The following is a 26,593-nucleotide window of genomic DNA, read 5'->3' as shown; positions in this document are numbered from 1 at the left end:
CCTAGTCTCCTTGTTCTATTAATTCTGCATCATATCCTTAGAAAATGTTTATTTACAAATCCATTAATAGTCCAAATTTGTGTTGTCACTCTACTGATGATAAACTGCTTGTCCTTGAGAAAAAATCTAATTTTTCTGCTGCACACATTGGGTGACATTCACCAGGATATATAAATAATCATTCCAGAAGTCATGCCATTGTTCCATGGAGTCATAATTAATTTACAAAATGTACATCAACATGTGAATCCTTGTGCATGGGTTTAGAAGTTTGCTATTTCTTAAAGCAGTAGGCAGGTATTGCTGATTGTCTGCCCTTTGATAACCAATCTTGTTATGATTGATGCCACCTTTAAGATTCACTCTACTAGCATAGCTATGTGAAGGATGTATTCTAAAAGATTCACCACCAAAATTTATTTTAGAATCCCTCTACCAACATATATTTGTACTAGTTGTTTTCCGCCCATATATGCCAATTGATTGTCTATATATCTTTACCAAGTAGAAGTTGTCCAACCATATGTCTGTACCAATCATTATCAATCCATATGTATGTATCAATTAGTTGTTGTTTATCCATCTGTCTGTACCAATTAGGTGTTGTCTATCCATTTGTACCTATTAGTTGTTATCCATTCATCTGTCTGTACCAACAGTTACCCATCATCTGTCTGTACCAGTTAGCTGTTATCCATCCATCCGTCTGTACCACCTAGTTGTTATCCATCCATCTGTCTGTACCAATTGTTATCCATTCATCTGTCTGTACCAATTAGTTGTTATCCATCCATCAGTCTGTAGCAGTTGTTATCCATTCATCTGTCGGTACCAATTAGTTGTTATCCATCGTCTGTAACAATTATTATCCATTCATCTGTCTGTTCCAGTTTATTCCACGTAATAAAGTTAGTTTTCCACAATCAGCAGATTCCAAACTTTCAGATAGTTTGGACTTGGGAAGAACCCCAAATTGATTTTTGGTTAGAAACACTTAGAGGTCAAAGGCACAAACTGACAGAAGGAGAAGGGTTTGTGCAAAATGGTATTAAAGAAAATAACTATTGGACATCAGAATACTACGCAGCTCTGACAAGGTTTAGGAATTACATTGTGATGGTTTTATACTAATTCCTGGCAATGTTTAGGAATTACATTGGCAAGGTTTAGGAATTACATTGCAATAGTTTTTACATTGCGATAGTTTTATAATAATTCCTGGCAAGGTTTAGGAATTACATTGCGATAGTTTTATAATAATTCCTGGCAAGGTTTAGGAATTACATTGCGATAGTTTTATAATAATTCCTGGCAAGGTTTAGGAATTACATTGGCAAGGTTTAGGAATTACATTGGCAAGGTTTAGGAATTACATTGGCAAGGTTTAGGAATTACATTGCAATAGTTTTTACATTGCGATAGTTTTATAATAATTCCTGGCAAGGTTTAGGAATTACATTGCGATAGTTTTATAATAATTCCTGGCAAGGTTTAGGAATTACATTGCGATAGTTTTATAATAATTCCTGGCAAGGTTTAGGAATTACATTGCGATAGTTTTATAATAATTCCTATCAAGGTTTAGGAATTACATTGCAATAGAAAAATGAGGCAAAAAAAACAACTTATGGTATTGCGAATTAAAGTAAAAAATAATCCAAGAATTAAATACACAAGTCCTTGTAATACAAAGTTTTGAATAAAACTCATTCTATTCCACCAATATAAAAAATTTAAACAATGTCTGAGTGAACTTGATACCAAGAAAGCTACAGGGCTGGATCAGATTGATCCATGACTCATTAAATCTTCTGCCTGTCCTCTTTTAGATAGCATAACATTCATAATCAGTTTAAGAATTGCAACCTCATCTATCCCCAAAATATGGAAAACTGCAAAAGTAACTCCTATTCACAAATCTGGTTCCAAGGATGATACTGATAACTACTGACCAATTTAATACTACCAAACTTGTCAAAATTGATTGAAAAAAAACATGTTCAAGATTCATTCATATCATATTTATCCAAACACTTGCTGTTACTCCCTAAGCAATCAGACTTTAGACACAAACTATTCATGTATGACTGCCTTGATCTTCGTACCTGATAAATGGCTTCAAGCACTCACAAACCATTCATGTGAGACTGCCTTGATCTCCATACCCGATAAATGGTTTCAAGCATTCACAAACTATTCATGTGTGACTGCCTTGACCTCCATATCTGATAAATGGCTTCAAGCACTCACAAACTATTTATGTGAGACTGCCTTGATCTCCGTACCTGATAAATGGCTTCAAGCACTCACAATCTATTCATGTGTGGCTGCCTTGATCTCCGTACCTGATAAATGGCTTCAAGCACTCACAAACTATTCATGTGTGACTGCCTTGACCTCCATATCTGATAAATGGCTTCAAGCACTCACAAACTATTCATGTGAGACTGCCTTGATCTCCGTACCTGATAAATGGCTTCAAGCACTCGCAATCTATTCATGTGTGACTGCCTTGATCTCCGTACCTGATAAATGGCTTCAAGCACTTGACCAAGTTAGAATAATAGGATCTGTGTTTGTAGATTTTAGGGAAGCTGTTGATATAGTGGATCAAAAAATCCTTTTGAAGAAACTGAAATTCCAATAATGTGATGAAAGTACAATTAGATGGTTTACTTCATACTTAAGTAAGCGAACACAAGATGATTATATAAATAATGTTCTGTCTGAACCTGGAACAATTATATATGGAGTACCACAAGGCTCAATTGAAGGTTCATTACTTGTTTATTTTATTTATTAACGACCTACCACTTTTACTAAGGGACTCAATCTCATCTACATATCTCTGTGCAGATGACACAACATTGTCAGACATCCAAAACACAAAGGATGAACTAGAAATTTCTTTACAGAATGCCCTAAACAAACTGGACAACTGTTGCACATGCAATAGCATGGTGGTAAATTCTGGTAAGACTAAAATATTACTTATCTTAACACAGCGAAAAAGGACAATCTTGATAGTGATGAACTATGTCTTTCATGGAAGGATAACAATTTGCAAATGGTGTCATGATAGACTACTTGGTGTTTTGGTAGATAATAACCTATCATGGACCGAACATATCAAACATATCAGCAAAAAAAGTCAATTCAAGTTTATGGCTTCTCAGTAGGATAAGACATTTTCCCCCTGAAAGGCACATACAGCTATTTTATAACAGTTACATACAACCCTATTTAGACTACTGTAATAAAGTAGGGGGTAATTCAAATGATAAAAACATAGCAAAGCTGGCATATCATCAAAAAAGAGAATTTGGGCTAATATCAACCCAGAAAGAAATCAATGAAAATTTAGCTGGTAAGCAAAAAATATTGCCAATTAAAGACTCAATCAATCTGAGAAAAGCCAAATTAATATACAGGATATCCAGTAATAGTGCTCCTGAATATTTACAATCATTATTCCAGTATAGGCTGCCTGGCAATAATCCCCACCTGCGATCCATGTCTACTAAACTGTGTAAAATAACCAAACCAAATCAGGAATTATTTTAAAAAAGTTTCCAATACTCTGGAACTTTGTTCTGGAATAGTATTCCAGTTGAGATTAAAAACGCTGACTCTTTTTCCTTCTTCTAAACTCTTTGATACTAATAATATTGTGGAAAAGGCACATGTCATTCCTCTTTTTAAAAAGACACAAAGTATCAGCTGGAGAGAGGGAGTGTCAGTGTTAAGTTTGCATCTTTATATTATAATAACAATCTTGAATGAACAGTTGTTGAAACTGGCATGTTGAAAACACATTTGAACAAGTTAAAGGGATGATCTTGTGAGCAAAAGCAACATGGAAAGTGGAGGGGGAGAGAAGCCCTAAGTTCTTTGGGACCTTGAGAAAAAGGCATTACCTTGAAAAAGTAATATTCTTGATGATGCATGTGAACTAGCAGATCTGAAGAGCACAATAATCGAACAGGAAATCTTGTACAGAAACCTTATTCCATTATAAATTTTCAGTGTGGTTACTCATTTGAATATTTTTTTTTGACTCAATGAATTCTTCTTCTGACTGTACAAATCTTTTTTCGTCCCTTAGTAGATCTCTTTATACGCAAGCTGTCTGCGACGAGAAAGAATCACTTAAATTCCCTCTATCGCTGCAAGAATGTCTAAACGCATTGAAACAAAAAATGAAGAATGGCATGTCACCTGGCCTAGATGCTTTTACTACATGTTCTATAAATCTTTCTTCATTGAACTGGGGCATTTTGGTTGGAGTCCTAAATCAATCATATGAAAATAAAAGTAAATCAGCTACAATAGTCTATCAGCTACATAAAAGCAAGGAGTTATCACCTATTTTATTTTAAAAAAATCAAACTTTTATTTAAAATATTGGCAAGCTGTCTCTATTGTTGATCATAAATTGTATTGGCAGCTAATGCTCACACAATAAAGAAGACCTTACCTCAGATAATAAGTGAAACAAAAGTTGGTATTTTAATGGTGGATGTATCAGTGACTGTACATGCCTTAGATTTTATTTAGTTGAAGGAAAAAAAAACCTGACGAAGTTGATATGCCAGTACATGTAGCTGTTTATTTCAAGAATGTTTTTGATTCAGTAGAATGGTCTTTTATAGAAAAGTCTTAAGTTTGTTTTGATCCATCTGTTTTGGAATGGTTTCAAACCTTTTATCACAATATATCTATCTAGCTGTGTGCTAAATAATAAACAATGCTTTCAGTTTTCCCACTACAGTAAAGGGTCAGGCAGGGTGACCCAATTTCTCCATATACTTGTAAATTAATATAGTTAGATGCTGTTCTAAGAAGAACAATCCATATATAAACAGTATAAAACACTGAATATCTAACACGTCTGTATGATGACAATTTCACTTGTATTAAAAGAATATCACACTCAGCACTGAATTGAATATTTTTGATAGCTTCTTCCACTGCTCTTGGATGGAAGTGAACTTTGATAAAACTCAGGTCATATAGCTTGGTTCAAAAAGAAGTTGGGGTGGAAAATAAAAACTATGAAAATATTACTTGGAATCGGTTCAGTAAATTTTGACTTTATAAAATTAAAATTGAGCAAAATCGATGTTCCCATATTAAATTATACAAAGATCAAATGAATAACTTCATTGCTAAATGGTCTTTAAGAAATCTGTCCATGTTCACATTAAATAAATCTTTAGCTTTGCCCATGCTTGCTTACTGACTTATGGTGTGTCCTGACCCTCCAAACAAGCATATTCAAACAGTCTTTTTAAACTTATTTTAGGGTGGAAAAGGTGACAGAATCGGAAGAAACATTCTCGTCAATAACTATAAAGATGGCGGACTGAGGATGCCATACTTTCAGTCTTCTTGTGATGCACTTAAGATAAATGATAATAATATCCGTCTGAAGAAAATGGCCTGAAAAGTCTGTATTTGCTATTAATGGCATTATTTACGAAGATGGCTTGCTCTTGCATAGAACAAGTGCATACACACATTTTATATCAATATTACTTTTGTAGAATTTTATAGGGTTCATCATGCCATACCAGGAACTTAGAAAAACACAATTAGAAATAATGTAATGTGAAATTATAATTTCCACAAGATGAAAGTATAAATCTTCTCAAGAAGTGAGACAAACGTGCATAATTACTTAATAATTTATAGATTAAATGGGAAACAGACTTGAATTTAAATTGAAACAAAATGGAGCTATATTTTAAATCAAATGGAAGCTGACTGGAACTATATTTTAAATCAAATGGAAACTTAATTGAACTCTGTTATAAATCCAGTGGAAACTAAATGGAACTCTACTATAAATCAACTGGAAACAAGATTGAACTCTAATAAAAATCAAATGGAAACTTAATGAAATTATATAATAAATCAAATTGAAACTTAAATGAACTCTGTTTTAAATCAAATTCAAACTAAATTGAACTGTTTTTTTAAATTAAATATGAAACTAAATTGAACTATATTTTAAATCAAATGATAAACAAATGGAATTACATTTTCAGTCAGCTGGAAACTAGATGGAACTCTTATTATAAATCAGATAGAAACTAGATGAACTCTACTATAAATCATCTGGAAACTAGATGGTACTGTATTATAAATCAGCTGGAAACTAGATGGAACACTTATTATAAATCAAGCGGAACCTAGATGAAACTCTACTATTAATCATTTGGAAACTAGATGGAACTCTGTTATAAATCAGCTGGAAACTAGATTGAACTCTTATTATAAATCAGCTGGAAACTAGATGGAACTCTATTATACATTAGCTGGAAACTAGATGGAACTCTATTATAAATCAGCTGGAAACGAGATGGAAATCTTATTATAAATCAGCTGGAAACTAGATGGAACTCTATTATAAATTAGCTGGAAACTAGATGGAACTCTTATTATAAATCAGCTGGAAACTAGATGGAACTCTTATTATAAATCAAATGGAACCTAGATGGAACTCTACTATATAAATCATCTGGAAACTAGGTGGAACTCTTATTATAAATCGAATGGAAACTAGATGGAACTCTGCTATAAATCAGCTGGAAACTAGATGGAACTCTGTTATAAATCAGCTGGAAACTAGATTGAACTCTTATTATAAATCAGCTGGAAACTAGATGGAACTCTATTATACATTAGCTGGAAACTAGATGGAACTCTATTATAAATCAGCTGGAAACGAGATGGAAATCTTATTATAAATCAGCTGGAAACTAGATGGAACTCTATTATAAATTAGCTGGAAACTAGATGGAACTCTTATTATAAATCAGCTGGAAACTAGATGGAACTCTTATTATAAATCAAATGGAACCTAGATGGAACTCTACTATAAATCATCTGGAAACTAAATGGAACTCTTATTATAAATCGAATGGAAACTAGATGGAACTCTGCTATAAATCAGCTGGAAACTAGATGGAACTCTTATTATAAATCAAATTGAAACTAGCTGGAACTCTACTATAAATCAGCTGGAAACTAGATGGAACTCTATTATAAATCAGCTGGAAACTAGATGAACTCTTATTATAAATCAAATAGAAACTAGCTGGAACTCTATTATAAAGCAAATGGAAACTAGATGGAACTCTACGATAAATCAGCTGGAACTCTATTATAAAGCAAATGGAAATTAGAGGGAACTCAACTATAAATCACCTGGAAACTAGATGGAACTCTATCATAAAGCAAATGGAAACTAAATGGAACTCTACTATAAATCAGCTGGAAACTAGATGGAACTATACTATAAATCAGCTGGAAACTAGATGGAACTCTGTTATAAATCAACTGCAAACTTTTTGGAATTATAAATCAAACGGAAATTAATGGAATTCCATTTAAAATCAAATGGAAACTTAATGAGTCTCTATTTTAAATCTGAATTACTCTCATAAGGAATAGGAATCGATACTGTTCCATGCTGTCTCTACTACTGGACTAAGGACTTCACAATTTTCCATACAAAATTCTCCACACAATTCTGCATTGATAATAGTTCAAATTGAAACTCTCAGAATTATCATTATATACTTTTTTATTATGAAGCTTAACAGACTGTTTTATTTATTTATTTTTTGGGATGTCAAATTTTGAAAACAATATTGGTAATTTTTAGGTCAGTTAATAGAGACCGCTCCGGTGGCCTAGTGGTTAGAGCATCCGCCTCGGATGCGGGAGGTCGTGGGTTCGATCCCCGGCCGAATCATACCAGAGACTTAAAAAATGGTACTAACAGCTGCCTCGTTTGGCGTTCAGCATTAAGAGGTTAGTGTTAGGACTGGTCGGCCTGGTGTCAGGATAATGTGACTGGGTGGGACATCATGCTACATGTCTGCAGCATGATGCCCCAGTGCTAGACATCACTATAAACTGCCACATTGCAGACATCGTAGCAATATGACTGAAAAATTGTTAAAGCTATGTTAAAAATCAAAATCACATCACATCACATCAGTTAATAGAAACAATTGACACATTGGCTGATTTTATAGAAGTGAACATATTACTTGGATTTAGAAAGTAGCCAAAGTTGGATATCATTAATGTATGCTTAATGTTCATATCAAATGTACATATACTAGTGTAGAATCCAGTGAATTGCCTCCCTGAAGTTCTGTGGTTTGCATAATACAAGTCCAATTTTATAAATATCTAGAATATTGTATACATGTACTCCTTGGCAAGGGCAAAAGAAAAAGAGAATGGAAAATACTTGGTGTCAAATCAGCATAGACAGCTATTCAGTAACCATATAACAGTTGTGTGTGTATTTAATGTGTGTAAAATGGTTATATATGTATACATTATATATTGTAAATGTTAAAAAACAAATATTCCTGAAGTCATTATGCACGTCTTTCTCCATCCCTGTGAAATTTCATCTGTCCGTTGCCAAAGGAATCAAAGAGGCATCCCAGATTGCATGGCAAGTTGGCACAGTGTCCCTTTCCCATAGAATCCTAGTTGCAACACTGAATAATTATGAGTACTTGTTGTACTTGAGAGACTACCAGATGAAAATTTAGTTTTGAGTTTGTGCTTGTTGTACACTTAGGACTGGCCTTTCGATTAAACAGTCCTTAACTGGACCAAATTATTTTCCTTGTACAAACTGCAATAAAGGAAATTGTTTTCCTATGAATGGCATGAAAAAAATCATTTCCCTTCTACAAAAGGCATGAAGCAAATTATTTCCATGCTAAAATCAGCATGAAGCAAATTGTTTCCCTACCATAAATGGCATAAAGGAAATTGTTTCACCACTGACAATGGCATGAAGCAAATAGTTTCTTTGCTACGATCTGCAATATACTAATTGCTTTCCTTCTACAAACGGCATGAAAAAAGTTATTTTTCTACTACAATTGGCATGAAACAAGTCATTTCTGTACTAAAATCGACGTGAAGCAAATTGTTTCCATATTAGAAATGGCATGAATCAAAATTATTTCCCTTCTACAAATGGCATGAAACAAACTGTTTTCCTCCAACAGCTGGTATGCTTTATCTGATTGGGTACTAAAATAAATGGATCAGAAATTCCACAGAATTTAATTAGATTGATAGTGGGCTAAGTTAATTATTATAGTTCTGTCAAGTATTCAAGTGAATTTAAACTTAGTTAGTCATCGAAGTGATGCTTAGTATTAGAATCATATAAACCTTAATTAGATTGATACAGTTGATGCCTAGCAATCGATTGATTTTTTTTAGATTGAAATTAACACCATGCTGTTTCTTTTTCTTCTTCACTTACTATCTGGAAATACGTTCACAAAATGTATGTGTCATTTGTTTTTTAAATTGTTGTGACCATTGACTGAAATGTAGAGAGAAGATAAAGGTTGTGAATAGTATGCCAACTTGACATATTTAATCATATTGCCACGTTTTTCATGATCTCATTTTTATCATGTATAGATGCCATCTGGACCAAGAAGGAGAACCCGGATTTCCATGACAACAAAGAACATATCCTGCTTCTCATGGAAAAGCTCAATATCATTGCCATGCCAAGGTCATATGGTGATGATGAAACGATCAAGGTAATATAGACAAAGCATGAAGTTTTAATAATGCATTTGTGTTTCATCTACAATTTTCTGCCGAATAACTGACATAGTGCCGATGGACATTGGTTGTGTTTCCATTCCAACTGTACATCATATCAGTCATTAGATCATAAAATTCATTAGACAAATGAATAGGCATATATTATTGATGATGGACAGTGGCTGTGTTTCCATTTCATCTGTACATCATGTCAGTCATTAGATCATAAAATTCGTTAGACAAATGAATAGGCATATATTATTATTGATGGACAGTGGCTGTGTTTCCATTTCATCTGTACATCATGTCAGTCATTAGATCATAAAATTCATTAGACAAATGAATAGGCATATATTATTATTGATGGACAGTGGCTGTGTTTCCATTCCATCTGTACATCATGTCAGTTATTAGATGAACAAATTCATTTAGGCAAATGAATTGGCATATATTATTGATGGACAGTGGTTGTGTTTCCACTCCATCTGTACATACTCTCAGTTATTAGATGATACAATTCATTTAGGCAAATGAATAGGCGTGTATTATTGATGTACAGTGGCTGTGTTTCCATTCCATCTGTACATGCTGTCAGTCAGTAGATCATAAAATTCATTTAGGCAGAACAACAGACATGCAGTGTTGATGGACAGGGATTGTTCTATGACTATATCTGTACATCATGTCAGTCCACAGATCATAAAGAAAAGAAACCTGAGGATTTCAGAGAGCTTAATACTAAAGAAGGCAAGTTCAGTTTTCAGTATATTGCCCAGGTTTTCAATTCAGGCTGGTAGGCAATAATTTTCACCCATGTTTGTACGGTATGTTTACAGTTCCTAGAAGGCAAGTCCAGTTTTCAGTATAGTGACAAGGGGTTTCAAATCAGGCTGATTGCCAGACATTGTTCACCCCTGTTTGTACACAATTTGTACAATTCCAAGGATGCAAGTTAAGTTTTCAGTGTAGTGCCCAGGGGTTACAGTTCAAGCTGGTAGTCAACAATTATTCACCATGTATGTTGTACAGGAATTGCCATCTGCACTTAGAGAATTTTACAATAGTTATTAAAATATTTGTAACACATTGCAATAATCAGTGGGAAGACAACTCATCCAATTATGATTAACATTTGTGTCTATTTGATGCAGATTGGTCTAAGTCTAGAAGACACTTCCATATTTGCGTCATGAAAGTACTTGCCTGACATGATTCAGTCAGTATCAAAGAAAATCAGACATACACTTGACTTTTGGTTGAATACAAAATCAGAAAGTGATATTTAAGAAAGTGAGACAGATCTAGAATTGTGCAATAAACATAAAACAACATGCAATATAAATATAACAACACAGACTAACTGATGTTTATCGTTACAGTATATGAAAGATGCCAAAGACTATAAACATATCAACCCTATACAATTTACAACAAATAAAAGGACTCGATGCTTCTTTTATAATCAGTGTTTATATAGAGTTTGTGTCAGCTAAGTAATTGAGAATTATGCACTCAATTCAAAGAACTATGGACATATTGCAGGGGTTTTGTATAAAATATCAGTGAAGCTAATGATTAGGTATGCTTAATTTGTCTTTATTTATCAGATGGACCCCATCAGGATAAATAACTTAATATGAATTATCATTATGACATTTTATAGAATTTTATAATACAGCAAGATGACTTTAAAACAAATTTCATACTTCCCCATCAAGGAGTGTACCAACACCATTTTAATTTGTTGTACTGCAAAATATCCCATCGACAGCCCACCAGCCAGCCTTGCCACTACTCACCAATAATGTTGTCACCTAGACCATCAGGTTTTTTTTTCTCACTGCCCTCTTCACATTGCTAATTTTTCAACTTCTCTTCTGCTTCTTTTAGTTGCGAGATGCTTAGTCCTACAAGACCGCTAACATGAGTCCTAAAGAAAAAATGCATTATCACATAGTCTTTACACTTTGCCTACAGTATAATGCATTATCACATTGTTGATACACTTTGCCTACAGTGTAATGCATTATCACATAGTCAGTACACTTTGCCTAAAGTGTAATGCATTATCACATAGTCAGTACACTTTGTTTAAAGTGTAATGCATTATCACATAGTTGATACACTTTGCCTACAGTGTAATGCATTATCACATAGTCGGTACACTGCCTACAGTGTAATGCATTATCACATAGTCGGTACACTGCCTACAGTGTAATGCATTATCACATAGTTGATACACTTTGCCTACAGTGTAATGCATTATCACATAGTCGGTACACTGCCTACAGTGTAATGCATTATCACATAGTCGGTACACTGCCTACAGTGTAATGCATTATCACATAGTCAGTACACTTTGCCTTCAGTGTAATGCATTATCACATAGTCAGTACACTTTGCCTAAAGTGTAATGCATTATCACATAGTCAGTACACTTTGCCTAAAGTGTAATGCATTATCACATAGTCGGTACACTTTGCCTACAGTGTAATGCATTATCACATAGTCGGTACACTGCCTACAGTGTAATGCATTATCACATAGTTAGTACACTTTGCCTACAGTGTGTGCTGTTTCATATTTTTTGATATACATGTCAACATAGTACTTTATGTGATTCTGATTGGTCCAAATAAGCCCATGAAATTATTGCGCAGTATTCTCTTTACTGATGGGCTGCAATCATGGGAAAACTTTGTAACCCCGCCTTCAGGAATTTTTTGTTTTCATTGAACTGTTTTGTCTGCCATTGTTTTATTCGACTCGCGAAAGGGAATTGGGACAAAATGGTCTCGTCTGTTTCAATATTGCCAGTTTATCCCCACAGGTGTTTGTTATGTATTATACATGAAAAATGGGAAACCACCAAAACAAGAACAATAACAATTAAAACTACCATTATAGCTTAGATGATAACGAGGGTGTGGGTGAGGATGGATATGCGGTATATCTGTAGCATAGAATTCACCCTATATATAAACTTGGCTTAAATGTGGACTTATGGAAGTAAATAAACTCATCATTGTTCACAGAAGAACATAAACCGGTCTCTGCAACTGACAGAACTTATCCAACTACAGCATATTTACGAGATAAATATCATATGTGATGCAAGTCCAACTCAGAAAGAGGTTTGTTTACGTCTTCTGTACAATCTAATGTTCCAAATCAAATCCTAACAATAACATGCATTACAAGATAGGGACCTGTGTGTTATCTCTTTCTAAAGCTTTTAATGGGAGTCCTAAAGATAACATACGTTACAAGATACGGACCCACATGTTGTCCCTTTATAAAGCTTCTAATGTGAGACAGGACGAGATAACATGCATTGCCAGATAAGGACCTGAGTGTTGTCTCTGTGATGCTGATAATCTGAGTCCAAAATATAACATGTATTACAAGGTAGGGATCAGCATGTTATCTCTTTCTAAGGCTTGTAATTCACGTACTAAACAAAAGGGGTATTACAAGATAGGGACCTGAGTGTTATCTCTCTATAAAGCTTAATGCAAGTCCTAAAAATAACAAGCATTGCAAGATATGGACTGAGTGCTAACTGTATCTCTTTCTAAAGCCTTTAATGCAAATACTAGACATAATATGTATTACAAGTTAGGGACCTGAGTGCTATCTCTAAAAAGCTATTAATCAGAATCCTAAAGATAGCAGGTATTGCAAGATAAGGATATTTTTACTGAAGGCTGTTGTTAAATAAGTGCTTTAAGATACACAAATTGTATACAGTGTGATTCAACAGGGCAGTGTTTGTTATAAAAGTACTTTAAAAGCACAAAGGATATACAGTACAGTCCTTAAAAACAGAATTTTCAGTATATCAAAGACCAATTTGTTGTTAGTGTTGATTTTTATTCTTCTTTGATATCATATTTCCCAGCAAACCAACATCCATCAGCTACAGAATACTAAGCAAATTTCGAATCCAAATTTTCAATTTTTTGCTGAAAAAGTACAATAGGACCATAAATCAGTTCTATCCGGTAAATATAATGTACCTGCTTTATTCCTGACATTATGTTATTATTATGCTTAGCAAATATAGTAGTGGACTGATCCTTGAGGTGATGATCCAGATTAGGGGCGAATTATCAATAACTAAATGCTTTTATGTATGCAATGTTAGAAATATTATGTAATTGATTCTATTCATTGTGTATACATCATCAACATAACATTGTGTGTTTGTTTATTAATTTATTACCACGGCTTTTTTGAGTAAGCATGTGGCCTTGCTCTTGATGCTTTGCCAATGGAGACTGACAAGGCAGTATTATTAAAGTCTGAGTCATTCAATAACATACCCAGAAGTTTTAGATTTTATACAGAGATTAAAATACTTTGTGATTGGTAAGGATGAGCATTATTTGGCTTTGGCAGAAGAAATGGACTTAAAAACACAAGCCACGTTAGTGTAAAGAAAAATGTAAAGAAAATTAGGCAACACTGTTTTCCTCAAGTGAAGTCCTTGGAATGATGTGAACACTTTGAATGATATGGAGTATTTAAACGTGAATTCTATGGAGTATTTAAACATTATGAATTACATAGAGTGTTCAAACATAAATTAGAGGGAGTACTCAAATACTATGAATTACATGGAATATTCAAATACTATGAATTACATGGAGTATTCAAACTTTATGAATTATATGAAGTACTCATACATTGTGAATTAATGGAGTATTTAAACATTGTGAATTACACGTAGTATTCAAACATGAATTACAAGTCGTATTTAAACATTATGAATTACATGTAGTATTCAAACATGTAGTACGTGTCATATTTAAACAAAAATTATATGAAGTATTCAAATATATATATTAAATGGAGTATTTAAACATTATGAATTACATGGAGTATTAAAACCTGAATTATATGGAGTATTCAAATGTTATGAATTACATGGAGTACTTGAACATTATGAATTACACGTAGTATTCAAACATTATGAATTACACGTAGTATTCACATGAATTACACATAGTATTCAAACATTATGAATTACACATAGCATTTAAAGATTATGAATTACACGTTGTATTCAAACATTATGAATTACACGTAGCATTCAACCATTATGAATTACACGTAGTATTCGAACATGAATTACATGGAGTATTCAAACATTATGAATTACATGTAGTACTTGAACATTATGAATTACACGTAGTATTCAAACATTATGAATTACACGTAGTATTCACATGAATTACACATAGTATTCAAACATTATGAATTACACATAGCATTTAAAGATTATGAATTACACGTTGTATTCAAACATTATGAATTACACGTAGCATTCAACCATTATGAATTACACGTAGTATTCGAACATGAATTACATGGAGTATTCAAACATTATGAATTACATGTAGTACTTGAACATTATGAATTACACGTAGTATTCAAACATTATGAATTACACGTAGCATTCAACCATTATGAATTACACGTAGTATTCGAACATGAATTACATGGAGTATTCAAACATTATGAATTACATGTAGTACTTGAACATTATGAATTACATGTAGTATTCAAACATTATGAATTACACGTAGTATTCACATGAATTACACATAGTATTCAAACATTATGAATTACACATAGCATTTAAAGATTATGAATTACACGTTGTATTCAAACATTATGAATTACACGTAGTATTCGAACATGAATTACATGGAGTATTCAAACATTATGAATTACATGTAGTACTTGAACATTATGAATTACATGTAGTATTCAAACATTATGAATTACACGTAGTATTCACATGAATTACACATAGTATTCAAACATTATGAATTACACATAGCATTTAAAGATTATGAATTACACGTAGTATTCAAACATGAATTACACGTAGCATTCAACCATTATGAATTACACGTAGCATTCAAACATTATGAATTACACGTAGTATTCAAACATTATGAATTACACGTAGCATTCAACCATTATGAATTACACGTAGTATTCGAACATGAATTACATGGAGTATTCAAACATTATGAATTACATGTAGTACTTGAACATTATGAATTACATGTAGTATTCAAACATTATGAATTACACGTAGTATTCACATGAATTACACATAGTATTCAAACATTATGAATTACACATAGCATTTAAAGATTATGAATTACACGTTGTATTCAAACATTATGAATTACACGTAGTATTCGAACATGAATTACATGGAGTATTCAAACATTATGAATTACATGTAGTACTTGAACATTATGAATTACATGTAGTATTCAAACATTATGAATTACACGTAGTATTCACATGAATTACACATAGTATTCAAACATTATGAATTACACATAGCATTTAAAGATTATGAATTACACGTAGTATTCAAACATGAATTACACGTAGCATTCAACCATTATGAATTACACGTAGTATTCGGACATGAATTACATGGAGTATTCAAACATTATGAATTACATAGAGTATTCAAACAGTATGAATTACATAGAGTATTCAAACATTATGAATTACATAGAGTATTCAAACATAAGTTAGAGGAGTATTCAAACACTATGCATTACATGGAATATTCAAATGCTATGAATTATATTACATGGATTATTCAAACACAATGGGGGCCCCGAATGGTCTAAAGCTCTGTCCGTTACGGATCACATCCACCTCACCTCGGTCTGCGTGGGTTCGAGTCTCAGATTCAGCCATTGTGGGTGTGTGAGAAAGCTTGTCAGTAGCTTCTCGTGGTTCGGTGGTCCTTTCCGGGGTTTTCCTGGGTTATTCCTCTATCATTAATACTGGCCTCCATGTATAGCCTATCTTGTGCTAAAAAATGGCGTTAAACCCTACAACAACAACAACAATAACAAAGACTATGAATTACACTATGAATTACATGGAGTATTTAAACATTATAAATTACATGAGTATTCAAACGTGATGGATTACATGGAGTATTCAAACATTATGAATTACATTGAGTATTCAAACATGAATTACATGGAGTATTCAAACATTCTGGATGGCCACGAGTGGCCGAGTGGTCTAAAGAGCTCTCTGTTAATGATCACTGCCATCTCACATCTGTCTGCGTGGGTCTGAGTCTTGGGTTCGGCCAATGTGGGTATGTGAGAAAGCTTCCCAGTAGCTTCTTGTGGGTCGGTGGTTCTTTCCAGGGTTTTCCCAGGTTCTTTCTCCACCGTTAATACTGGCTGCCATGTATAGCCTATTGTATGCTGAAAATTGGCATTAAACCCTACAAAAACAACAACAACAAACATTATGAATTACATGAAGTATTCAAAGATTATGAATTATAAGGAGTATTCAAACATTACCAATTACATGGAGAATTAAAACAAAAATTACATGGAGTATTCAAACATTATGAATTAATGGAGTATTCAAACATTATTGATTACATGAAGTATTCAGCCATTATGGATTACATGGAGTATTCAAACATTATGAATTACATGGAGTATTCAAACATTATGGATTACATGGAGTATTCAAACATTATGAATTACATAGAGTATTCAAACATAAATTACATGGAGTATTCAAACATTATGGATAACATGGATTATTCAAACATTAAGTATTACGTGGAGTATCCAAACATTATGGATTACACGGAGTATTCAAACATAAATTAAATGGAGTATTCAAACATTATGAATTACATGGAGTATACAAACATTATGGATTACACGGAGTATTAAAACAGTATGGATAACATGGATTATTCAAACAGTGTGGATTACACGGAGTATTCAAACATAAATTGAATGGAGAATTAAAACATAAATTATATGGAGTATTCAAACAGTGCATCTCCCAGGGGTGTAAAATCGAAGGTACAAAAAACCCTAGGTGTCAAAACTGAGGGTCAAATAAAAAATGTGGAGGTCAAAAATGTACTGACAAATTTTCAGCTTGAAATAGGATATTGCAACTTGCACAACTCTCTCTCTCTCTTTCTCTAAACATAAGAATACACCATCATGCACAATTAACAAACAAATGCATTGTCCATTCAAAGATTAATTTTATTAGTTCATTTTTTTTATAAAGCCGTACTTTTAACAGTCTCCTCAACAATGTTATAGCCCAACACATTACATATAAGCCAATACAAAAAGCCAAATAAATCTTTTTAACCAAGTGGGAGTTAATTTACGGTCTTCCATCAAATGTGTACTATCATACGTTTCATTGTACTTAATCATAGAACAATTTATCCAAATATCAAGGAGGATACTGATTCATCTTCCATCTAATAAGTTGCACTTGAACTTTAAGATCTTTCTTTTATTGCAGTTAAAGTTAAAAACCAACAAAATATGCAATGACCCGCTGACTTTGTAATCCAAATAACGCATTTATGTCTGCAAGTTTACTGATTTCTATGTTGTGAAATAATGTCTTAGGTTATAATGTGCTTTTTCTAGATATCTTATGGCGAACGAGGGCCTATTTTTCAAAATTCTAAAATCCTGTCACGAAAGGATTATTCACTTTTGCAGTCTTTGCAATCACGCTTTCGTAAGTCACACCAGTAATCCTAATGTATGAATACCGTATTCCAGTCAAGGGAATTATTTTCTCCATTTTTCATTAAAGTTAGATCCACATTTACTCTTTTGTGTTCTGCTTCTTTCACTTTCTTCGCTAATTATTTTAGTACATTGCATTTTAATCTGTAGATCACTTTCAAGTGCAATGAACCTTGATGATAAATATCTAGAACAGCTTGCTGTGCTCGATGGAAATCGCGAGAAGCTCGTGAGATTAGGGGAAGCTACTCCATCATAACATTGCCTTTGCTAGTCTGGTTCATTGTTTTATATGTTCCCTGCGTTGCACTTTGCTATACGAATAGAGGAGCACAAGGCAGGGAGCAGACAAAGCAGGGAACCAGTCAATGCCTATACGCAAAGTATATACAATGCCATCCATCGTCCAGTGCATTGGGTATTAAATAAATCATCATCATAATATAAAAATCCTTTGCGTCAAAATAACGCGCGGTAACAAAATGTGTGCATCAATTTTCTCCAGCGTGCGTCCCTGAGGCACAAATGTGCGTAAAGGTAAACACTGATTCAAATATATGTAGTACATGGAATATTCAAACATTATGGATTACATAGAGTATTCAAACATCATGAAATAGAGGGAATATTCAAACATTATGAATTACATGGAGTATTATGGAGTACATTATGAATTACATTGAGCATTATGGAGTACATTATGAATTACATGGAGTATTATGGAGTACATTATGAATTTTATGGAGTACATTATGACTTACATGGAGTATTATGGAGTACATTATGAATTACATGGAGTATTATGGAGTACATTATGAATTACATGGAGTATTATGGAGTACATTATGAATTACATGGAGTATTATGGAGTACATTATGAATTACATGGAGTATTATGGAGTATATTATGAATTACATGGAGTATTATGGAGTACATTATGGAATACTATATAAAGTTATAGTCATCTCATTTGTCAGATGTTTCTTTGACAATCATTTCAAGGACTGAAAACTCTGTAAAATCAACTTGTCTTCTAGTAATTCGTTAAACCAGTCCCTAAACCTGTATTGATACAGGGGCTCGTATTGTTTTTTTATATATATACCACCATGTCGGCCAATTCTGCACGTCGGGTAATTGTGCACAATGACATGTCATTCCTGTAAACATTGGATCACATGTTATTTTGGGTCAAAAATCCATTTAGTATCAAGAAAGAATGATCGCAATTTAAATAACAAAAGTGATATTCATAAAATGTACAAAAATATCTGGCATTTCGACTTGAAATGCATAAGAAAATGTGATTTCTATGTCAACATGAAGACCACTCCATGACCTTGAACTGGCAACCCAGAAAATCCGGTTTAATATGTATCTTTTAGGAATGATACAAATAAATACATTAAATAAAAGATGGAAATGTATACCTTAAAACAATATACATTTTAATCCAAGTTTCCAGTTAAAACTTGCTTGCCTACTATGGTCCGTATCTGTGAAATCAAGCTCTTTATTTTACGAAGTATTCTTTTCGCTTTGCTGCCTTGTTTGCTTTGATCACAGTTATGAAAGAGTTGGTTAATTTAAGGTAGTTTCTGTTACATACACAATAACGTTTATTACAGTGTTCGATTGATCAAATGAAGTGAGTTCACCCGACATACGACTGAGGCTGCTAGATTTTAAGTTAGTCCAATTTTTGTGCCTTTTAACTTTTCTTTTATTCCACCTCCTTTATGTAATTCAAAATACATAATTGACATGATAATGTTAAGGAGGCCAGCTTTTAATTCAGTGCAACAATACAACAAATACTTCTGCACCTCAGTTATCCAAACACGGTTGGCACTTAATCAGGTTCTGTGAGAAAGGCTCGCGGACATAGCTGTTACTGTAGATTGATCCATTTTACATTTAATTACAATAGGACACATTGCACTTATGATGATTACACTTGAAAGGAACTAAAAGATGGAACAAGAACACAAATTTCAATTGATAAAAAATGTATTTAATTTGTATTTATTTATTAAAGCACTGCCTCCACTCGATGTAAGTGACATTTTCATTGATCAAAATTTCCTTACATATCGTTAATTGCGGTGTACTAGGACTGTCGTTTGGAAAGAAAATGTAAAGTAATTGTATGAGTTATTTTTAAATTTGATATTTCGTTGTGTTTATTAAAATTTCCAGGTCCTATCTACCGTTTTCAACAATAAAACGAGCGATACATCAAAGTTTGCTTTACCAATTTTGATCGTGATTTTGTTCAATTTCAACAAATAAGGATGCATTTTTTGGGCATTTGCGAGTTAAAAATTGGGATCCACGCCTGACACTATGTTATAAGCGGGTGCGCGAGTTATTGAGGGAGTGGTGTATATATATATATATATATATATATATATATATATATATATATATATATTGCTATAGAATTCTGTAGAATTAAAGATTTGAAAGGAAACAAAACATAATTTATGTTCATTATGTTGTTCCCACTTAGCAACATAATGCAACACAGTAAGTTAGAATTTGTATTCCGTACAATGAAATGACTTTACATGCCAATTTATAGAAATATAATCAAACTTATTTCGTGTGATACATTTTGTGTTTTTTTACATGGTCATCTTTTTTGACTTCACTGTTTTTGGAGAGCCTTGAAAGAGAAACATTTTAGATTTAGAAAATGCACGTTTTATGATCTAAAATTTCTTTAATTCCATTCAGTAATGGTCATATGTGAACCTTGAAAAAAATACTTTCATCCTGGAAAAAGCGTGGGAACCATGTATTTAACAACCTCAGCAAAACAAAATCTGCTCCCACAAAATGGATTCCAATGGGTTCTTCGTTTTGAAGGCTTTCAGTGTAGTAATGTATTTATTAATAAGAAATGGATTCCCATGGGTTCTTCATTTTGAGGGCTTTCAGTGTAGTAATGTATTTATTGATATGAAATGGATTCCCATGGGTTCTTTGTTTTGAAGGCTTTCAGTGAAGTAATGTATTTATTAACATGAAATGGATTCCATGGGTTCTTCGTTTTGAAGGCTTTCAGTGAAGTAATGTATTTATTAATATGAAATGGATTCCCATGGGTTCTTCATTTTGAAGGCTTTCAGTGTAGTAATATATTTATTAATATGAAATGGATTCCCATGGGTTCTTCGTTTTGAAGGCTTTCAGTGAAGTAATGTATTTATTAATATGAAATGTATTCCCATGGGTTCTTCATTTTGAGGGCTTTCAGTGTAGTAATGTATTTATTAATTTGAAATGGATTCCCATGGGTTCTTCGTTTTGAGGGCTTTCAGTGTAGTAATGTATGTATTAATATGAAATGACAGTGTCAGTCTAGTAATGTATTTATTAATATCAAATGACAGTATTTGGGTCTTATTCATCAGCAGCTAAACTAAAATTCATTCAAGACGCAAATGATGAAAAATAATTTGATGATCAATACTCATGTAAAAGGTGTAGTGACATATTGAAGAAACACTTCATTTAAAGTTTTCCGTCACACTTTCCTTCTAATGTTGAAACCCATATCACATTATATAATGTTTAGTGGTATTGTGAAGGGTGTTATAGTGAGGGATAACATTTTAATTCTTCTTTATCACACTTTCCTGTGCACTGTCATTACCACTACCATGTCATAAAAGAGGTTATGTTATAATGAGGGAAAATGATATTTAGTGTTTTATTCACAATACCTTTGGACTCTGTGGACACTTACACCACAATGTCAGAAGGGTACTGCTATACTTAAGTGTGTTATAATGAGGGAAAACATATCTGATGTTCCTGAATGCAATTTTCTTTCAATGCATCAATTCAGAGTTCTTTGAGATTAAAGGTCATCATGGAACGTGTTATTCTTATCCATGTTATCACCATAATGTGTGCCATGTTTGACGTCAATGGTCCTCTCTCAAAAGTCATCCTGAAATATGGTATTCTTATCCATGTTATCCCCATAATGTGTGTCATGTTCAACGTCAATGGTCCTGTCTCAAAAGTCATCATGGAACGTGTTATTCTTATCCATTGTATCGCTATAATGTGTATCATGTTTGACGTCAACGGTCCTGACTCAAAAGTCATCATGGAATGTGGTTTTCTTATCCATGTTATCGCCATAATCTGTCCTCTTCGATGTCAACGGTCTTGTCTCAAAAGTCTTCACAGAATGTGGCATTCTTGTGTTACTACTATAAGGTGTCCTATTCCACATTTTGTGTCCTATGTTAAAGGTCTCCATGAAGGGTGGTTTTCTTAATTCCAGTATTGGACTTGGTTTTCTTCAAGCTGCTTCATATTGCTGCAGACCGATCCAGTGGCCTAAGTGATTAAAGCATCCACCTTGGCAAATTTTACATGTAGTGGAAGCGTATTCCATAGAACTATACCAGAGTATTGAAAACTCTTTTTAAATTGCTCTGTTCTTGGTTTTGGTATTAGAAGGTTTCCATGTGATATTGATCTCAACTGGTATTGTGTTGAAAAAGGCCTGAATAAGTCCTGAAGATACTCTGGTGCAGTTCCACGTAGACATTTATATAAAAGAACTGCCTTGTGAAAATCTATCCTGTCGTATATTGTGAACCATTTGAGTTCTGTAAATAATGCTGTTGAGGGATGATCAACAGATGCAGCTAAAATTACACGTGCTGCTCGTTTCTGAAGTTTATAAATCTTGTCAAGCTCAGATTTAGCACAGTTTCCCCATACATATGAACAATAATCCATTGTTGGAAGAATATATGACTTGTAGTATAGATTGCGAGTTTCCATAGGTAAATATTTCTTGATTCTGCTGAGAAGGCAATTTTGGATGACACTGTTTTACAAAGCTTATCAATATGGTCAATCCATAATAAATTGGTATCTTCAGACACACCTACAAGCCTTTCATGTTTGACATTTTCTAATGGATGATTATTTATTGCAAGAGATAGTTTTGGGTTCCCTGACCTGTGTAGCTTTTGGGATGTCCCCAAAATCATACATTTTGTTTTACCTTCATTAATTACCATCCTATTTTGTTGTGCCCAGTTCTGGACTCTAATAAGGTCTGAATTTAATCTCATTTGGATAACTTCAGTGTGAGAACTAGATGTATACAAGGTTGCATCATCTGCAAACAAATCTGTGTTTTTGGATTCATTATTTAATGGTAGATCATTGATAAAGATAAGGAAGAGGAGAGGTTCCAAAACTGAGCCTTGAGGGACTCCTGAATGAATAATGCGAGTTTGAGAGCTAATATTGCCAATGCTTACTTGTTGAGACCTTTGGTTTAGGTATGATCTAAACCAGTTTAAAGAAGGATTGTCAAACCTGTCACAGTTCAACTTTTGCAGCAGAATTTCATGATCAACAAGATCAAAGGCTTTCTTGAAGTCAAGGAAAACGATCCCAGTCATATGTCCATTTTCCATTTCCTTCAGCCAAAGATTAATCAATTTGGTAAGTTCTGTTTGGCACGAGTGATACTTTCTAAATCCTGATTGCGCTTTATGAAATAAAGAGTATGTTTCGAAAGCTATATAGACCTGAATAGCTACATGCTTTTCAAATAGTTTTGACAATACAGGTAGAATTGATATTGGTCTGTAATTTCCTGGATCCTCCTTTTCTCCTTTCTTAAAGACAGGTGTAACCTTTGCACATTTCAGCGTTTCTGGAAAATTACCACTCATTATACTTAAATTTATGATATGCGTTAGTGACTTTGTTATTACTGGTAGAGCAATTTTAAGAATTCGTGGACCAATACCATCCAATCCAGAGGATTTATTAATGTCAACCTTAATTAGCATATCAAAAACATCAGCTTCACTAACATTAGCTATTGAAAAATAATTATCATCAGGAGTTTTAGCTCTTATAAATAATAGAAGAGCATCAAGTTCAATTGGGGTGTTAGTCTGGTTCTCAATACTGTTACTGGAGATGCTTATGAAGAAATTGTCGAACATTTCCACAATGTCTTGTACAGATGTTGCTATATCATCATTTTGCTTAAGTCTAGGGGGAAGACAACTGTTCTTGGGTGGGTTCAGCTCTTTTAGATGCTTCCACAATGTTTTGGTACTCTTACTTTCATTAATAGCCTGTTTATAGTAGTTCTCTTTTGCCTTATCTATCAGGTGCTTAGTTGTATTTCTCCACTTTCTATACCTTTCATGTCTTTTTTCCTGTGGAAACTATCTCTTAGGTACCTAGCCTCATTGATCTCAGGGGTAATCCTCTTGGGTGTAATTTGGTGTTTAACCCTTTTTGTTTTAATTGGGACATGCTTGTCTAAGGCTGCATTGAACATCTGATACCATTTGTCCAAGGCAGTGTTGACATCAGCTATAGTGCAGACTGATTGGAAGGGTTTGCAAACTAAATTATTTAAGAACATTTCCTCATCAAACTATTTGATGTCCCTGTATTGTATTTCATGCAAATCTGTATTTATATCCACAGACTGAGTTTGCTAAGTTACCCTGACACTTTTTGCACTGCCTAAATTAGTTGCTGGTAGCACTTAGAACTAGTATATTTTCTTCTGTACAGCTGTATTTCCGAATGTTTCAGGAGCTGGTTAAGAGTCTCCTACCATGGTGGCCATTTTAAGTATTTCATCAAATAAATATTGCAAGTTTGTGTAGAGAAAAAAACAAGCTTGTGCAAGCCTGCATGAAACATGAACGAGCTTGCTCAAGCTTGCATAGACAAATGAGCTTGTGCAAGCTTATGCTTGGTTCATTGATATAAACGTGTTGCATGAAGAATGACATTAAGGCCATTCAAGAATACTGTTCCTGATAAAATTGTTGTAGTTAAATTAGAAAGGAAATTATATATAAAATAAATCTGAAATCAAAGGAACAGATTTCATCTATTTCTGAAGTAGATTTATTAAAAACAATACACATATCTTGAAACAGCCTTCTTTCAAGTAAAACGTTCTCAAAATGGTTTTATGTAAATATGAACTTCTTAGAAAATTCTTCTGCAAATTATCTGCATTGTGAAAAGCACATGTAAGTAAATTTACATCAGATACTGCATTTACCATACACTGTAAAACAACTTGGACCATTAATGGTGTATTCAGGTTTTATATGAAATTATCATAATACTTTATGGAACGCAAAGTCATGTTATTCAGATTACAAATGCCGTATCAGCTTAGTTTAAATTACCTAGAAATTTCCTTCTTCCAAACCCAATATATCCAGTGGCTTCAGAGATGCAGCTAAAATAAATAAATTCCTTTGTATGAGGGCCTCAAGGTAGATTAGTTCTTAGCTAATTGTGTTACCCTCTTTAAATAAGGTCATTATTATTATTATTATTACCAGTTTATAAAGATCATGTTAAACAAGAAAGTACTCTGGAATAGTTTTACTGTAAGATACAATTAAAACTACACCAAGATTGGCTGCCTTTTTGCACACATTATTCTCAAATGAGATCTAACTCATGTTAGTCTTGTGTTCATTTTAACATGCAAATTAGGTAGAACTCACATGACCAATAGAATCTAACCAATTCTGAAATTCACATGAGCAGGATCATATCCAATGTATTGAGGAAACATTCCAGAAATTCTGACAGATAAACAGAAAGGCAAGCTGTTCAGTCTGAGGAATCTCACATGGACATTTTCTTGAATATGTGGGAAAATCTTCACATTTTTGCTGCATGGCTTCAGAAACATTTCACTTCACATTCATATAGAAATCCAGTTGGGGAAGGATGCTGTCAAACGGTTACATTCCCCTCCCTTCTGTTAAAACTACACTATTAGGTGAAAAACAAGAATGTCAGCCACTTGAATTACACTGAACCACCTCTTCTAAACAAAGTCCTCTCAGTATAAAATTATGCATCCTCCCCTACTTATTGTAGAATCAGGTATCATCCACTGAAATAGATTACAGCAACATGTAACCTGGACAACATATTTGACAATTTACCTCTTTGGCAATGGTATTTCATAGACGTTCCACATTAGAGATATATTTCACAAGTTATAGTATAATCGGCCACCAAACTACAGTCTGGTAAATGGGCAAAATACAAAATGTTTGATTTTATTCACCAACATGATAACTCCATGATTTAAATTGTCACTGGCATTCCATGATCGGTTACTGCACACGTATTGTTACTGCTTGCAATGAAATTTCCCGAAATAACAAGCTAAATTGTGATGGTTCAATTTTGAAAATGGATCCTCTTTGAAACCGAGGCTGCCCTTTGTTTTGGTGACTCGGGTATGTTTTATGTAGATCTCAATTTGTAAACCAGTCTCAAGACTGAAAACAAGGGAAGTAACCACTGTTGATGTCACGATGCCAAATTAGGTGTATGTCAC

The 26,593-nt window shown here is 33.4% G+C and overlaps 1 protein-coding gene across 3 annotated transcripts in view; it reads left to right on the top strand.

Moving 5' to 3' along the window:
- The window catches only part of LOC149772528 (uncharacterized), a 152,226-nt gene that overhangs the window by 112,606 nt on the left and 13,027 nt on the right, over positions 1 to 26,593 (top strand). For all 3 annotated transcript variants that reach the window (XM_089947662.1, XM_089947663.1, XM_089947664.1), the window contains one exon: positions 9,478 to 9,602. In XM_089947662.1, the coding sequence (XP_089803788.1) occupies positions 9,478 to 9,602 (125 nt within the window). The remainder of the gene's footprint in view (positions 1 to 9,477; positions 9,603 to 26,593) is intronic.

The sequence above is a fragment of the Sinohyriopsis cumingii genome, unplaced genomic scaffold (assembly GCF_028554795.1).
Source record: "Sinohyriopsis cumingii isolate HCF-2022 unplaced genomic scaffold, ASM2855479v2 utg001397l, whole genome shotgun sequence".
NCBI classification, from domain to species: Eukaryota; Metazoa; Mollusca; class Bivalvia; order Unionida; family Unionidae; genus Sinohyriopsis; species Sinohyriopsis cumingii.
The sequence above is the reverse complement of the archived record's forward strand: the minus strand, read 5'-3'. Positions and strand labels throughout refer to the sequence as shown.